At 56.8% G+C, this 16,200-nt stretch overlaps 1 protein-coding gene across 2 annotated transcripts; it reads right to left on the reverse strand.

Moving 5' to 3' along the window:
• Positions 1-311: 311 nt before the first annotated feature.
• Positions 312-15,609, reverse strand: CBX6 (chromobox 6). Of its 2 annotated transcripts, XM_074226958.1 has the most exons (7): positions 15,506-15,609; positions 15,382-15,425; positions 15,215-15,280; positions 15,056-15,122; positions 12,715-12,750; positions 5,207-6,178; positions 312-1,594 (listed from the first exon to the last, which is right to left on the reverse strand). In XM_074226958.1, exons 1-7 carry the CDS (start codon positions 15,572-15,574, stop codon positions 1,409-1,411), a joined length of 1,440 nt encoding a protein of 479 aa, XP_074083059.1. In that variant the 5' UTR covers positions 15,575-15,609; the 3' UTR covers positions 312-1,408. The 2 variants fall into 2 exon arrangements, with proteins under 2 accessions (XP_074083059.1, XP_074083060.1); XM_074226959.1 differs by lacking the exon at positions 12,715-12,750.
• Positions 15,610-16,200: the final 591 nt, after the last annotated feature.

The raw sequence follows: 16,200 nt of genomic DNA on the forward strand, positions 1-16,200 counted from the left end.
AACACTCTTGCTGACTGACACCTTCTGTTCTAAGTGTCAGTTAAGCACAGCGAGGGGTCTGCCCTTCCAAAGCTGAGCAGGAGAAATTCTAAAGGACTCGGCCAGACCCCTCCTGGCTTGAGGCCTGTCAGTGCCCAGGTCTTCACTCCCAACATCAGGACGGACCATGAAGATGCAGCCAAGCCCAGGAGCATGGGTGTAGGTGCCAATTCTGTAGAGATGGCGACTCCATTGAGCCCCCACCCCCACCCCAAGAAAGAAAGGAAGTCAGAGACAGCAGCGGCCGAGGTTGGGCCGGAGGAAGCTGGAGCTTTGGAATGTAACAATTTATTGGGGGGCAAAAGAGGCTTTTAACTCCCCCATTCCTGGCATTGATACAATACGGAAGAGCAGCAGGAGAAACAAATGTACAATACAAGAGTAATTAGCACAAAAACAACCAGGGAAAAACCCAACAGAACCAAAAAATGTCCCAAACCCCGAGACACCAGCTTTTCCACCCTGAACATCAGTTGGGGGAGGGAGGGCGTGGAGGCTGAGGTGCAAAGCGGACAAAGGTTGGGAGGGGGGCCAGGAGTGAGCAGGGCTCTGCCCTCCTCCCTCCGCCCCAGCCATTGAGGGGTTAGGGTGGGGGCCAAGTTTAGCCAGCTGGGAGCTGGATGTCCAAACCAAGCCAACACACTCCATTTTGGAAATGAAAAGATGACAGTACCCCCTCCCAAAATATATAGAGAGATATGTATGTGTATATATTTATATATAGAATTCATTCGTGCACAATGCTTTTCATTAAATGCGTCTTTTCTTTAAAAATCTAAAAAAAATTATAAGATACAATAATTATTCCTTTTAAGGGTTGTTTCTTTTTTTTTTTTTTGTTTTGTTTCAGCTTTAAAAATGAAAACAAAGTCTCCACCTTGGCTCATCCAGCCTCGGCCCACCAGGGTCCCTCGAGAGCCCACTTGGATGGAGGCCGTTGGCACCCATGGGCTGGAGGGTGGGCCTTGAGTCCACCTCCCTGTCCCCTACCTGGCTCTCCCCAGCCATCTCCCCTACCAGGCCTTGTTCCCATATCCCAGGAACAGTCTGACAAGGGGGTGATGGGTGATGAAGTGTGGCACCCTCAGTATCCCTTAGTATCAAGCACAGAGTAGGAGGTTTTCATTGGAAATACAGGTGGAGAACTCCCTTCTTTTACAAGTTCCCTCCCAAGGTGGGGGGCCAGGGGCACAGAGTGGGTCTCCAAGAGCCCCAGGGGAGGTGACCTTGGGCCAGTGCATGAGAACCGGGGAATAGCGTGGGGTGGGATCAGAGCAGTCTGGTCTCCAAGGCAAGAAGTGCAAAATGGTGGAAGGGGCCGGGCTGGACAAGGAGAGGGCCCAGGCCTCTGGGCCTGACCCCTCCAGGGCTAGAGTGGGGAGAGGCCCTGCCCCTGGCCACAATCAAACCGGACAGATGCCCCGGCCTTCAAGAAAGAAGAGGTGCCGTTGCTTCCTTCATCCATCTCTTCCCCCCCTGAGGAGGCAGCCGAGAAGGTGGATGAAGCGGCCTCCGAGCTCTGCCCTCTGGATGGCCACCTTGGGCTTTCCTCTTCCTAGACAGAACAGCCAAGGTCCATTACTGGGTGCCCAGAGGGATGACTGGCGAGCCCTCTGTGTTGACCACCTCCAGTGCTCATGGCAGTAGGGGGGATAAGGGTGTCTACCCTCCACAACCACTGAGAGTCTGGGCTTTCTCCCCTGCCCAGACTTCCTTTTCTCCCTCCTCAAAGAGCAGCACAAGGTAGGGCAAAGAGTCCCCGACGCTGTTGTTTACTACGTGATCCTGGGTAAGGTGCTTTCTATCTCTAGGGAAGTCTCCCTCCGCTTAAAAAACATTTTTTCGGGGGTGGGGGACTGGATCTCAATTTCATTGAGGCAGGAAAGCAGCCCCGAGCGGTGAGTCTTCTGGGTCTGGAGGGTTCGGTGACACATGTGTGTCAGGGTTGGGACTGGAAGCCCCGTCTTCCTGAGCCCGAGGTAGCCTCTCCGTCTGCTCCACAGGCCGCCGAGCAATTTTATAGTAGGAACCATACGACAGATGGGGAAAGTGCTTTGAAAATTGTAAAGCGCTAAATACAGAATAGTAGGAATGGAGCCACCAGGGGCCCCTCCTCCCCTCCCCCATCCCCACTGGACAGTCTGTGGGAGCAGAGGTGGGGGGGGTTCCAGCAGGGCGCCAGGCACCCCAGCTCCCACCTCACCTTTCCTGCTTTTGAAAAACACAAGCCCATCAACCCAATTCACAGATGGGAAAGAGAAGGCAAGCTGGGGACTGGAGCTGAGATTTAGATAGGAACGGTCTGGAAAGTGAGACCGGACCTTGGTTTCTCTGCTTTGTCCTATGACAAGTGGGGGAACCCAAAGGCTCTTGTGACGAAATCAGGTTTGGGAAAATGGGGTTTGGGAGAGTTGGCATACAAAAATAAAGAGAAGTAGACTGCAGCTTCTGCCTGGCTAGGGGGCAAAGGGAAAAGCAGCTGAGGCCTTGAGGGAAGGGGGCACCTTCTGCTCAGAATCACCCCAGGAGAGGAGGAATTCTGTTTCTGGGCCTAGGTTTGGGTGGGCATCAAACCCTGTAGGGTGTGACAGGTGGGCATCTCCCTCTTAAGGGGTGAGGGGGCAGGGATGGATTGACACGACCTAGTTTGAAAGCCTATCCCTCCTCCCTGGGGCTTTTCCACCAGGGTCCTTCAGGGGCTTGGGAGGGTCTCTCTTCCTCCTCTCACCCCAATCCCCATGCCCTGGTCTCTTGTTCCTGCTTCCTACAGCCCTTCTCCACCCTCTGGAGCATGGCCAGATTAAGGGTCCCTCATCCAGGTCTAACCTATAGAGAGAGCCACCTACCTCTTGCCTTCACCCCCAAAATCTGGTCTTCCCAAGCCAGTTCCCACTAAGCATCATTCAGCCTCATCACCCCTGTCCTACCTCCAGAGGAGGAAGTAGGGAGGAAGACCCTGGGAACCATATCCTGTCAAGCAGAGGGCCAAGGAGGACCGTAGTTTGTGGGCCTCTCGGGGGCTGGGAGAACAGGAGAGTGATGAGCCATAGGACGCCCCATAGTGGGTTCCCCGTCTGCGCCCTCCCATCTCCTGACTTTCCCTCCACACGGCTGGCTGATGGCCCCACCAGAGCTGTGCAATCACAATTATTATTATTACTTTTTTAAATATCTCTTTCTTCCCCCTCCCTAGAGGAATTCCACAATATTTTTCTGTCTTTTTTTTCTTTTCTTGTAAAACTAGTTCTTTCACTCTCCCATCATAAAATCACCTTTGAAAACACGACTTTCCCCCCCACCCCCCTTTTTTAAGAAAGAAAAAAAATTTCACGAACGACAGACTCTCAGAAAACACATTTCTAGGGTCCCTGGGAAACGGCCAGATTTGGGCGTCCAGGGGTGGGGTGGGGAGGCCAGCTCTTCCAAGAGGGACAGCCGACCGGCACTTGGACGGCCAACCAGCCAACGGCGGGTCCTGGCTCTTTACACCAGGCAGGGGAAGGAAAGGATGGGCCCAAGTGAACCATGCCCGCCCCAAGCCCACCCCAAGGGCCACTGTCCCCTGACCCTCCCAGGCCAGTGACCCATACTTCTAACAAGTCCTGAGGAGGGTCAGGGGCACTAGGGATGGCCATAAGGGGGGGCACAGATGGGCATTTTGTATTTGGGTTCTCTTTCCATTCTCTGCTTCCCTTTCTAATTTCTGGAGTCACTCTAGCCCTACCCACACATGTGTGAACACACTCTCTCTCTCTCTCTCTCTCTCTCTCTCTCACCCACCCATAATCAAACCACAGCCGTCTTGGACGAGACGCAACTACTTCCCAAACAATTACCCTCTAACCAAGCACAGTATACATGAGCCGCCCCATTGCCAGCTCCCCCTCGCTGGGGCCCATCCTTGCGCCACCCTCAGATAAGTCACTTGAAAGAGCAAGAAGGTCTGAAGGCCTGCTCCTGTCCCAAGAGAGTGGAAGGGACTGAGGAGCAGGAAAGGTCAGGATGCTGGGGGGCAAGTGAAGCAGATTTGGGGGCTCCATTGTCCCGGGAGGAGACTGAGCTCTTCGGCCAGCTCTGTGGGTCCCACAGCCAGAGAGAATGAGGAAAAGACCAGGATGTTTATGGACGAAGATCTCAGGGATCCCCAAGGCCTTGGGGAGCTGGAAGGTTTGCTATGGGCAGGACTGCTCCCACCGCACAGAGACTGGAGCACCGAAACAGGGAGCACGGGCAGCAGTGGGGACGGTTGGGATGGAGAGGGAATGGCCCATGTCCCTAGCATGCACACACACACACACACACACGCACACGCGCACACACACACACACACACACACACACACGCACAGCGCGCCTATACACCAAGATGCAATGGATACACACAGGAAGGACGGTGTCCCCAGAAGGCTCTGCTAGCACCTTTGGTTGAGGGGCCCACTTCGGATCCTGGGTGTCTTTGGAGGGGAGGGGGACCCTGTCAGCCCATCTCCTCCAAAGAGGAATTAGGAAGGAGGAGGGCTAGCAGGAGATAGTGGGCTGGGCACCAAGGAGCCCCCCGGCCTCTGGTTTGGGTGTGGCCAGCTGAGGGGGTGCCCCCAGCAGCTGGGGAGCATGCCTTCCCCCCTCCCCCTGGAGCCTCGGTGGGAGAGACAGCCAGGGCAGGCGGGTGGGACCCTGACCGGGTCCCTCCCCATTCCCCAACCTAGGAGCGGTGGGTGGCAAGAGGAGGACGGAGTTAGCACCTGGGGTCAGGGGAAGGGAGGAGAGGCCTCGAGAGCACCCCCTTCAGCTGCCGATGTAGCACCGAGAATGGTCAGACGCCAGCTCTGGGTACCTGGGTCCTGGCAGAGGGGGAAGGGCAAGAGAGAGACCAGGAGCGCTTCTGGGCCCACCCACCCACCGGCCCCATCCTTCCTGTCCCCTCTAGGGCTTGGGGGGGGGGGTCAGAGAGAGGTGGGGTGCCTGTGAGCCAAAGAAAATCAGCAAAGGACAGGCGGGGGGGGGGGTGCGTGGCGTGGGTGCAGAGATCGGAATGCGAGTGGCTGTGGGCAAAAACGGATCCCCGAGCTGCGCCCAGGACCCCCTGCCCTCTGGGTGGAGACCCCCCCAACGCCCTTCACTTGCTCCCCCCTCCGGCCCCCCCCACCCCCCGCAGCCCCCTGCGCCACCTTCTCGAAATCCTGGGGATTGCAGAACTCCTTGATGGTGACCGTCAGGAGGTTGCTGGTGACGTCGGTGACCACCACGTTGGAGCAGGGGGACATCTCGGGGCGCCAGTCCCCCGCCTCCTGCTCGGGGTCAGGACAGGAGCCCGGCGGCGAGGACGAGGGGGGCGTGCGGCCCCCCTCCCCCCCTCCCGGGGGGGCCCGCTTGCTGGTGGCCGCAGACTCGGGCGGGATGGACAGGTCGAGGACCTCGGCCTCGCGCCAGTCGGGGACCGCGGGGCTGAGGGTCTCCGGGAGGAGCTTGGGGGGCGAGTCGTCGGGGTCGGAGGAGGAGTGCGGGGCCGGGGAGGGGCACCCCGAGGAGCCCGAGCTGCGGACGTCGTAGGGGGCGGCGGCCAGGATGAGCCCGCGCGGGGCCGGGGCCGGGCCCTGGGGGGCGCCGGCCTCGGGCTTGCCGGCCGGCCCGGGGGGCGGCCCGGGGCTGGCCGGGGGCTTGTTGTAGATGGAGAAGGCCCCGAACTTCATGTGGCGGAGCTGGGTGCGCAGGATGCTCTCGCTGAACTTCTTGCTCTTGCCGATGACGCGGTTGCGGGAGGGGATCTTGGGGCGCGCCAGGGCCCCGCTGCCGGGGCCGCCGCCCGGGCCCTTGGGGCCCTTGTCGATGACCTTCAGGTTGAGGATGATGCGGCTCCGCTTGGGCTCCCGCGGCTTCACCTTGCGGTTGATGATCCTCACGGTCTCGGAGAAGGGCGAGATGGGCGGCCGCATGCCGGGGCCTGTGCCCGGGCCTCCGCCGCTGCCCTGGGGGTCCGGGCGCGGCAGGGGCCGCCGAGACATGCGGTGGCAGCGGCGGATGTCCTTCTTTAGACGGTGCACGGCGGCGCTGGAGTGAAGCTTCGGGGAGCTGGCGCTGGAGCCCGGCTTGACGGAGAAGTGCACGTCGCCGATCCGCAAGGCCTCAGCCTGGGCCCGGGCCTGCAGGGGGGAGAGCAGGTGAGGGAGGGGAGCAGGGGAGGGAGGGGAGCAGGGGAGGGAGGGGAGGGGCAGGTGAGGAAGGGGGAGAGGGAGAACAGGTGAGAGGGGGAGGGGAGGAGCAGGTGAGGGGGGAGAGGAGCAGGTCAGGAAGGGGGCCAGGGCAGAGCCAGGAGGTGCCAGCAGCGCCCCAAAAGAGGGGTTGGGAAGAGAAGGCCTTTAAGAAGGTCCTTCCACCTGTGGGAGGGACCAGGTGATGCCCAAGCTGCAGGGAGGGGCAGCCTCACCTGGTTCTCTGCTGCCCTCTGGTGGAAAAGCCAAGCAGCCTTCCCATGCTGACGAGGCTGGGCAGCTCCCTAGAGCTGCGCCCACCCCATGCCCCTTGTGAATGCTTCTGTTCCTCCATTACATGTGGGAGGGCACCTCACCTCCAGCCCCAGCTCCTCCATCACCTGTCTGCTTCATCCCTTCTCCCAACAAGCCCCCCCTCTCCAGTCAGCAGTTCCCTTCCCCCACCCCAAATAATAGCAATCAAAATAACCAGCTGGTGATTCTATAGCCACGTAAGATTTGCAGAACTCTTTACAAATATGATCTCATTTCACCTTCAAACAACCCTGAGAAATGCTAACCTTGAGGTTAGCATTTTACGGATGAGGAAACTGAGGTAGAGAGAGGTGAAGTGATTTGCCTAGGGTCACACAGCTAGGAAGCATCTGAGGCCCACGATAAGGAAATTGCTTAGGATTATAGCTTGGGAATGACAAGCAACTTCAAAGGCCATTTAGTCCAAGCCCCTCAGAGTTTTATGGATGAGAAAAATGAGGCCAGGGGTATGGCATGGTAGGATCATGGAAATAAAGATGGAAGGGCCTTAGAAGTTGTCAAATCCAAGCCCTCCATTTTACAGATGGGGAAACCGAGGCACGGAGAATCTAAGGAACTTGCTCAAAGTGACATCAGTCAAGATTTGAGGGACCCCAGAACCAAGGCCCTGTGCTCTGCTGCTTTCCAGTTCTGATATTCTGTGGCCCTGCAGAGACAGCAACAAGGGGAAGGAAAGCTTCATATGGGAAGGGGGGGAAGAGAGGCACACGAGGGTGGCAGCCGAACCCCTCCCTTCCAAGGAGGGAAGATGCCCTCTCCCCCACCGATGCCTGGCAGGGACTGGGGAGGAGCCATAACAACAACTGCCCGCATTCATATGAGGCGTCACCCAGACTGGGCAGGCTCCAAAGAAGAAGATAAACGTACCCAGGAATCTGGCCCCCACCCTCAGCTTTGGTTCTAGGACCAATGGGGAGATCACCCTGGGATCACCCTGACCACTCCCCCTGATGGCTTCCAGCAGCTCTGACTAGATCCATCAATGGACATTTAAGAGAAAAGCAAGGAATGTGAGAGCTGGGAGGGGGCTTAGAACAGGGGATGTGAGAGCTGGGAGGGGGCTTAGAACAGGGGGTGTGGAAAGAGCTTAGAACATGCCTAGTCCTAGATCTTAAAGCTGGATGGGACCCCAGAGGCCATCTAGGCACCCCCCCCACCATTTTAAGGGAGGACTAAGCTGAGGCTCAGAGAGGGAAGGGAATGGAAGGGCCAGTCCCAGGCCAGGTGGGAAGCCTGGCAGAGCCAGCCCTTGAACCCGGGTCCTCTGATTTCCCAACCAGGAACTTGCCAGGACCACAGAAACTGAGTCAGGACATGATATGTGGTTGTCTGGGGACACCCTGAGACTGAGCTACTCTAGGGTGTGGCCAGAAGAAAACCAGGATGACCCTCTGTGGGGTAGAGACTGTGGGACTCAGAGTTGGGAGAGGCAGTAGAGACAGCAAGTCCAACCCCCTCATTTTACAGGTGGGGAAACTGAGGCTGATCCCAGGTAAGCTGGGATTCCTGGCCCATCCTCCGTCTCTAAGACTGGAGCCTAAGCAGGTTGTGCCTCAGCCTGGCTCCTGTCCCACCCAAGCATCATCAGAGGACATCCTGGGCTTGGCTCTTAGGAGGCCCCACCCCCACTCTTCTCCATCAATAGCCCCGCTGGTCACGCGGTGGCGCTAGAGGCCTCATGGCGGCGGGCCAGACTCAGGCAGTCGGAGCCATAGAAACAATCCAGAGCCTTCTCCTGTCCGCCAAGGCTAGAAGGATGACAACAAGACAGCTAAGAGGAGGGGAGGGAGACGGGGAGCGGGAGGGAGGCGAGAGGAGGAGGAGGAGGAGGAGGAGGAGGAAGGAGAGGAGGGAGGGAGGGGGAAGAGAAAAGAGGGAGGAAGGGAAGGAGGGGTAGGAGGGAGAAGGGGAGAGGAAGAAGAGGAGGGGTAGGATGAGGGAAGGAGGGAGGAAGAAAGAGGAAGACGAGGAGGGGTGGGAGGGGAGGAGGAAGAAAAAAGGGAAGGAGAGAGGAGAAGCATCTTCCATTGCTAAAACCAATTTACAATGTAGTTATCAGTTCTTGTCAAATGAATAAAGGAAGGCAGTTAGTACTAGAGACAGAAGGGACCTTCAAGGCTCTCATAATCTCTTTTCCCATTTACAGAAGAGGCAACTGAGACTCAGAGAGAAGGAGGGGCTTGCAATTATTACTAGACTTGGGAGTCCTGAGTTCCAATCCCATCTCAGCTGCCCAGGATAGGCCAAGTCCTGTTTTTGGTTTTCTTGGAATCCCCTGTCTCTAGTCCCTAGTCCCTGGCACAAGGCGGGTGCTTAATGAATGCTTGTGGATGGAGTATTAGCTGGGTGACCCTCAGGCAAGTCAATTCACCTCTCTGAGCCTCCCTCAACCTCCCCATCTGTGAGTGGCTTGGGATGAGGAACCCAGGAAATAAGGGATCGACGACTGTTGGTATTAACATCTGTCCCAGTGTAGTGGGATGGGAGAGACTTCAAGCTGTGTGAATTCTGAGCTCCCCGACTCTGAACCTCAGTTTTATCACCTTAAAGGGGGTGCTTGTGGCCCTGTGTGAAAAAACCTTTAAACTGTGAAAGTTTTGAGTCTCCAAAGCTGGGTGACTTGTCTGGGGCTGCAAAGCCAGGAAGTGGCAGAACTAAAGGGCTCTTTCTACCCCCACTCAGACAGCTCTCTCCCTTAGACCCAAGGGTGCAAAGACAGCCCACCTACATTTATTGACTACTGTAAGCAGAATTCCAGGCTCATGGCCAGAGGAGATGGGCAGATAAGGTGAGAGAATGATCCTATCCTTGTGGTACCCACATTTATTAAGCACCCACTATATTCAGAGGGCCCCTTCTCCAGGACTAGTCAAAGAACAGGCGCTTAATAAAAGAATATTGTGGGTTGGTCAATTGATGGCACGAGACTATAGATTTGAGAGATGGAGAAGTGGGGGAGCAATCTCAGATCTCTCCCCTAAGTTCCCAGGCTAATTCTGGGCTCCCCCAGCTCACTAGACTATAGGGCAAGAAATCATGTGCAAGGAAAAGCACTGACTTTTGGCACAGCCACTAACATTCTGGGTGAATGTGGGCAAGTTAGCTTCCTTCTCTGCAAAATGGGATGGTTCAATGTGATGATGGCTAAAATCTCTTCCAGCCTAAATATTCACTGTCTTCATTCATTCAATAAACATTAAACAGTGTACTTAGTAATTTGGCCCCAATGATCTTCCCAATCTCCACAGTCCAGCCAAAATGGCACTCTTACTGCGGTTTACATAGGATGTACCATCTCCTTTCTCCATGACTTTGCCCAGGCAGTGCCCTCTGCCTGGTATGCTCTCCCTCCCCTACTCAGCTCAAGCACCACCTTCTACATGAAGCCCTATCTGACTCCCCATCCCACCCCAAGAGTTAGCATCCTCTCTCAGACTGTCTCGAGATTTATTCTACATAGTTATAAAGACACATACTGTCTATACAAAGAATGAAGGTTCCTGAAGGCAGAGATCATTTCATCTTTTGTCTTTGTCACTTCTGGCATCCAGTAGGTGTCTAATAAATGCTTGTGGATGAGTCTAATCTTTAAGGGATACAAGGACATAAGAAGTGCTGCCTCTGCCTTCTTGGGGTTTATATTCTAGTAAGGGAAATGACCCCCCCCCAAAAAAACACACAGGAATATTCAATACTTGAGACTAAATACAGGGGACAGTATTGGAGGTTCAAGGAAAGTTTTCTTCTGGCTGAGGAAATCAGGGAAAGCTTCCTGGAAGAGAGGACTTGAAGGAAGGATGGATTTATGTTTGAGCCTGGGGTACAAAGGGAGTGACTCCCAAAGTTCCTTCAATTGCCTTAACATCTGAACAGAGGATCAGGGAGAGGGAGTCCTCAGAGGACATCTCATCCTACTCCCTCATTTTACAGAGGGAAACTGAGGCACAGAGAAGGGAAAGGGGCTAGATCTCAAGCTGGAAGGGCTCTTAGGTCATCTCTTCCAACACTTGATTTTATAAATGAGAAAGTAGGTTTAAGCAATTATCAAGTGCCAGTGGTGGCATTTGAACTCAGGTCTTGCCAACTCCCAAGTCCAGTATTATAGACTAGCCGCCCACAGATCCAGAGCTCATAGGGGCCTCTGAGGACAGAGACCTCTTTGAAGCTCAATGATAATGAATAATTAATAATAACCAACACTTCTGTAGTTATTTAAGGCTTGCAAAATTCTTTACAAATATTTTTTCATCTGCCCTTCACACCAAACCCCGTGAGAGAGGCCCTATGAATTATTCCCATTTTACAGATAAGGAAATTAAGGCTGAGAGATGATTCCATAGGTGACAGGGATAGGCAAGGGCAGCATTTGGACCCAGGTCTCACAGTCTTCTGTATTCTAAGTGATCAGGTCAGGTCCTGGGGTGGGAGATAACATTTTTTCTCCCCAGAGACAATTTGAGTTCCATTCATGATGGCCTTGCCCTTCATCTGGGAGTTTGAAATCAGAGGACCTGGGTTCAAATGCTAGCTCTTGGGGCCTTAAGCCAGTTCCTTTTCCCATTTTGACCCTCAGCCTGCTCCTCTGTAAAAGGAGGCTTCTGAGGTACCTTCTGGTTCTGGGAGATCCATGATCCTCTAGGTCACTTTCCTTCCCACTCTGTCCCTCAGTCTCTTCCTGTCCAGCAGAATCCTAATTCCAAGACACTTTTCCCATCTCCCAGCACTGGTCTGAAAAGAGAAAACCTTGGATCTTGTCCTTGTGAAAGGCCCAGGGGAAGCTTCCCCAGTTGAGGCCCCAAGGGTTGCAGTTCCTCCTCCCTCTGGCCTTTCAGTCCCAGGTTATCTGTCCAGGGACAGTCTCTTCCTCCATTATCTACAACACTAATCTTTCCATGAAAAAGAGGCTTTTCATGAGCAGTCCCTGGGGAGAAGGACTCACCATTCAGCAGCTCTGAGGCTTGTAAGCCTGCTCCTTTGGAGCCTCTGCTTCCCTGCCTGAACACTGGGGAGAAGAACTGGGACTGGATTTTTCTTACCAATTATAAAATTGGATGGAGGGTTCTTGGGGGCAGAAGCTGTGAGACCCAGCATCTGAGTTCTATAGCAAGAGGGAATCCAAGAAATCCTCTATTTTTTGTAGATGAGAAACTGAGGCTCAGAGAAGGGAAGTCCTTTTGGTTCACCAAGAACTTTGGAGGTCAACTGGTCTACCCAATTCAGAGGAGAAAACTGAGGCCCTGAAAGATCAAAGCCAACCCCCCCCCCCCTTTTTAACTGAACCACGTTAGAGAGATTCTCAGGACAAAATTAGTCCTTATGCCCTTTCACTTAAAAAGACAAATACATATCTTGGAGTCCCTCAGGGACAGCAGTGCCCTCCCCCAAAAGGAGGCTGGGGAACATTCACTATTAGGAAGAGGATCATGAAACCTCAAATCAGAAAGGGACCTGAAAAGTTTGAGACATTAACCTTCTCTTCAACCACTGGAGGAAGGGGAAAGAGCAATCATCTTTGCTTGAATACTTGCAAGGATGGGGAGCTCACTACCTCACAAAGCAGCCAGCTAATTGCTGGCAAATTCTGAGGCCTGCCTTCTGTGATGGCCAGGAGTGGGAACCACACAAAACAAGTCTTCTTCTGACAGATGGGGAACATGCTGCTTTCCCTGTCTGATTTCTCCATTGTTCAGAAGGATCTTCACTGTCTCCCTCGAGCTCTTAATTTGGGCTTGGGTGAAGCCCAAAAAAGGGACATAAAAATTTGGTATGGTGGAAAAAGTGCTGGCCTTGGAATTGGAGGACCTGGCTTCTCCCTTGGGCACTGATGTTTTCACCTGTGTGGAGGTAGGAAAGTCAACCTTTCTGAGCCTTGTTTTCCTCCTATGGGAAGGGCTACAATAAAGGCAGCAGTTGGTCCAAAAAGAAAAAGAAAAGAAGAAGGTTGGACTCAATGGCATCTGAGGTCCCTTCTGCCTCTACATCTGCCAGGGAGTGTTGGAATACAGTAGATGCTTAATAAACGCTTATCTGCCTCCTCCCCCCAAAGCATGAAGAAAAGCCCAGAATCCGATATCTGCACGCCAGTCCCCACTTTACTCTGAGACACAAACCCGTGATATCTCTATCTGCCGGCTCCCATGGGCATCCCTTACCTCTGTCTTTGCTCCCCCCGCAACTTCCCTTGTACCCTGTATTAAAGCAAAACATGGACAGGAGTCAGGAGGCCTGGTTCAGTCACTGAGCAGCTGTGACTTGCTACCTGTAACTCTGTTGCCCCATCTGTACAATGGCCCTGAGGCTGCCTGGCCAACCCGCCTTAATGGGCAGGGTATCTCCAGCTCTGGGCAATTTCTGTAAGTACTTAAGAAATTCACAAGTGTTTCCTAACCCATCTTTATTATCCCCATTTTTCAGAGCTGGAAATTGAGGCCAAGTGAAGCCCAGGGTCATATGGGCAGTTGTGGTGGTTAGGGCACAGACTGAGACCCACAGCTCCAACATTCTGGGTGGGGGCTCATTCTTCTACCCTGTGGCTGGGGTGCAGATGCACCGCCCCCCCCAATGTCTTCCCCGGCCCTAATCACTGCTCCCACCCCCTCTAAGAACTCACTGGAGAGCCCCCTCCAGGAGTCACCCACTGGGGGCTAAAGGACCTTTGAAGTAGGGATTCCTGCATCACTGATTTCCCTAGAGAGAGGTCTAGAAATAGTCACCTAACGTCAGCACTGTCATGGACCTTGTAACAGAGAATGTTACACAGAGCCCAGAGCTAGCTGAGAACGGAAGAGCTGGGAGGGGTCTGGGAACAGGGGAGGTCAGGGCTGGGAGGGGCCTGAGAATGGGGGATGTGAGAGCTGGGAGGGGTCTGGGAGGGGTCTGGGAATGGGGGATGTGAGAAGGGGGGGATGTCAGAGCTGGGAGGGGTCTGGGAATGGGGGATGTGAGAGCTGGGAGGGGTTTAGAACAGGGGATGTCAGAGCTGGGAGGGGTTTAGAACAGGGGATGTCAGAGCTGGGAGGGGGCTTAGAACAGGGGATGGCGGAGCTGGGGGGGTGCTTAGAACAGGGGATGTCAGACAGGCCAGAATCTTAGAACAAAAATCAGAGCTACAAGAGACCTTAGAATAGCGGACATTAGAGCTGGGAGGGGTTAGAACAGGGGAGGTCAGAGCTGGGACAGGGTCTTAGAACAGAATATCAAGGTTACAAGGGACCTTAGAACAGGGGGTGTCAGAGTTGAGGTGAGGGGGTTAGTCTTTAGAAATGAAAATGAAGGCCCAGAAAGAGGTCTTGCTTCTATGGTCATAGAATTCAAGGCGGAAGGGGGCATGGGGGGCAGATTGGGGGGCCTGACCCGGGTCTCCCTTCTACAGACTCAGCAGTCCCTTCACTAAGCTCACTTCCTCCCCTGGAAGCTCAAGTCAGGCCAGAGTGGGGGGTGGGGTGGGGTGCAGATGGGCTTGGAGAGGAGGGAGTTCCTGAGAGGGAGTCCCACTCATGTGCACCCCTGGAAGGAGGGAGAGGGCAGACCCGGGCCCCAGATCCTGCTTGTCTGTTCTAATTTCAGGGCAAGAGAACAGCTCCCGGGGACTGTCCTCTGACTTCCGGTGGGGGAGCTACCCCTCACAGGTGGACAGCTCCATCTGTCTCCGGCCTCCTGACCGCTCCCTGCCTCTGGGGGCCCACTTTCCCGGCCGCCCCAAGTCCTCAAAATTCTGGCACCCAGAGCTTCCCCCATTTAGGGTCTCTTGGACCCCCTCCTCTCTATGCTCCCCTGTGGCCCTTAGGCCCCCCCCCCCAGACCTCCCAGCCTGCCCTGGCCTCCTCCTGTACCAAGCAACACCACCCCGCAGGAGCCAGGAGCGGCCCAATCTGGCTGGGGGCCAAGGCCAAGCAGGGCCCGGCTGGGGGGGTCTCGCTGGGACGCCCCAAGCCCAGACAACTAACTTGGTTTCTGAGGCTCGCCTCCCCCCACCCCGAACCAGATCGAGTGAGGCTGGGGTGCTGGGCTCCTGCAGGAGGGGGCACGGGCAGGGGAGGAGGGGGAGCTCGCAGGCAGCGGTGGAAAAGGGGTCACGGCACGATGGGGGGATCCCGCGCAGGGGAGGAGCGGGGGTCACGGGCAAGATGGGGGGGTCTGGTAAGGGGAGAAGGGGGGTCACGGGCAGGGGAGGAGCGGGGGATCCCGGGCAAGATGGGGATCCCGGTAAGGGGAGAAGGGGGGCCACGGGCACGGGATGAGAAGGGGGTCACGGGCAAGACAGAGGGGGGTCACGGGCAAGTTAGAGGGGGGTCACGGGCAGGGGAGGAGCGGGGGATCCCGGGCAAGATGGGGATCCCGGTAAAGGGAGAAGGGGGGTCACGGGCACAGGATGAGAAGGGGGTCACGGGCAAGACAGAGGGGGGGTCACGGGCAAGATGGGGATCCCGGGAAGGGGAGAAGGGGGGCCACGGGTGGGGGTCACGGGCCCTAGGCGGCACTGGCCTGGATTACCTTCAGCAGGAAAGTCTTCGGCTTGGGGCCCCTCTTCTTCGGGCCGTACAGCTCCCGCTCCCGCTCCCTGGGGAGGACAGGGCAGACGTGGGTGGGGGGCCGCCCCGGCGGCCGCTGCTCCCCCAGCCCCGGCCCCGCGGCCCCCCGCCCCCCACTCACTTCTGCTCGAACGCCGCGATCAGCCGCGAGTCCAGGATGTTCTCCTCGGGTTCCCAGGTGCTGTACCTGCAGAAACACGGGTGCGGGCAGTGGGGGCGGCGCGCACCCCGGCCCCGCCGAGCCAGCCCCCCCGCCTGCGGGAGCCCCCCGGGGCCCCCCACACTCACTTGATGGCCCAGCCCTTCCATTTCACCAGGTACTCGATGCGCCCCTGAAAGAGAGAGGAGGAGGGAGAAGATGGGGCGCCGGCGGGGGCGGGGGGCCGGGGCGGGGGGCCGGGGGGGCGCTCACCTTGCGGATCCGCCGCTTGATGATGGACTCGGCCGCGAACACCCGCTCGCCCACTGCAGACAGCTCCATCTTGCTCGGCGGCGCCCACGGCCCATAATGCTCGGCTCCCGCCGCCCGCGGCCCCGCGCCCCGCGCGCCCCCGCGCCCGCCGGCCGCGCGCCCCGCGCCCCCGCGCCCCGCCGCCCGGCCGCTCGCGCCGGCCCCACGTGACCCGCGCCGGCCCGGGCCCGCGCCTCCCGGGGCGGTTGCTAGGCACCGGGGCGAGCGCGCGCTGGCTCTTAAAGGGCCCCGGCCCCGGCGGGAGGGAGGCCGGACGGAGGCGAGGGGGAGGGGAGAAGCCGGAGGAGCAGGGGGAGGGGAGCACCACGGCTCGCGACGCTGCGGCAGAGACGTCCCCCGCCCCCCGCAGGCTGCAAGCCTCCGCCCTGGGCAGCCTCCCTCTACCCAGCCGGGCTCCCAGACCCGAGTCCCGGGCCCGCAGCCCTCGTGTGCCAGCCAGCAGAATGCCGGCCCATCCAGCTGCGCCAGTTGCTCTTCGCCCATCTGCCTTTATTTACGTATGGGGGAGAAGGGGGAAGGGGCCTGCTGAGATGCATTCCAGAGACACCCCACCACATCTGCCCCCTGGACCCCCGGGAAGGAAGGGAGCTGCAGGAGGGTGCTTAAGGGGGACCCATGGCAGGACGGTATTGCTG

Source organism: Macrotis lagotis, chromosome 2, assembly GCF_037893015.1.
Source record: "Macrotis lagotis isolate mMagLag1 chromosome 2, bilby.v1.9.chrom.fasta, whole genome shotgun sequence".
Classification (NCBI taxonomy): Eukaryota; Metazoa; Chordata; class Mammalia; order Peramelemorphia; family Peramelidae; genus Macrotis; species Macrotis lagotis.

Bases quoted from the DNA above. Each gene is read 5' to 3' on its own strand.
- CBX6 (XM_074226958.1), bottom strand. From the start codon at position 15,574: ATGGAGCTGTCTGCAGTGGGCGAGCGGGTGTTCGCGGCCGAGTCCATC. The intron at 15,123-15,214 runs GTGAGTGGGGGG...TGTCCTCCCCAG, and splicing joins ATCGCGGCGTTCGAGCAGAA to GGAGCGGGAGCGGGAGCTGT. The intron at 6,179-12,714 runs GTAAGGGATGCC...TCCCCCCTGCAG, and splicing joins CGGGGGGAGCAAAGACAGAG to GCCCGGGCCCAGGCTGAGGC.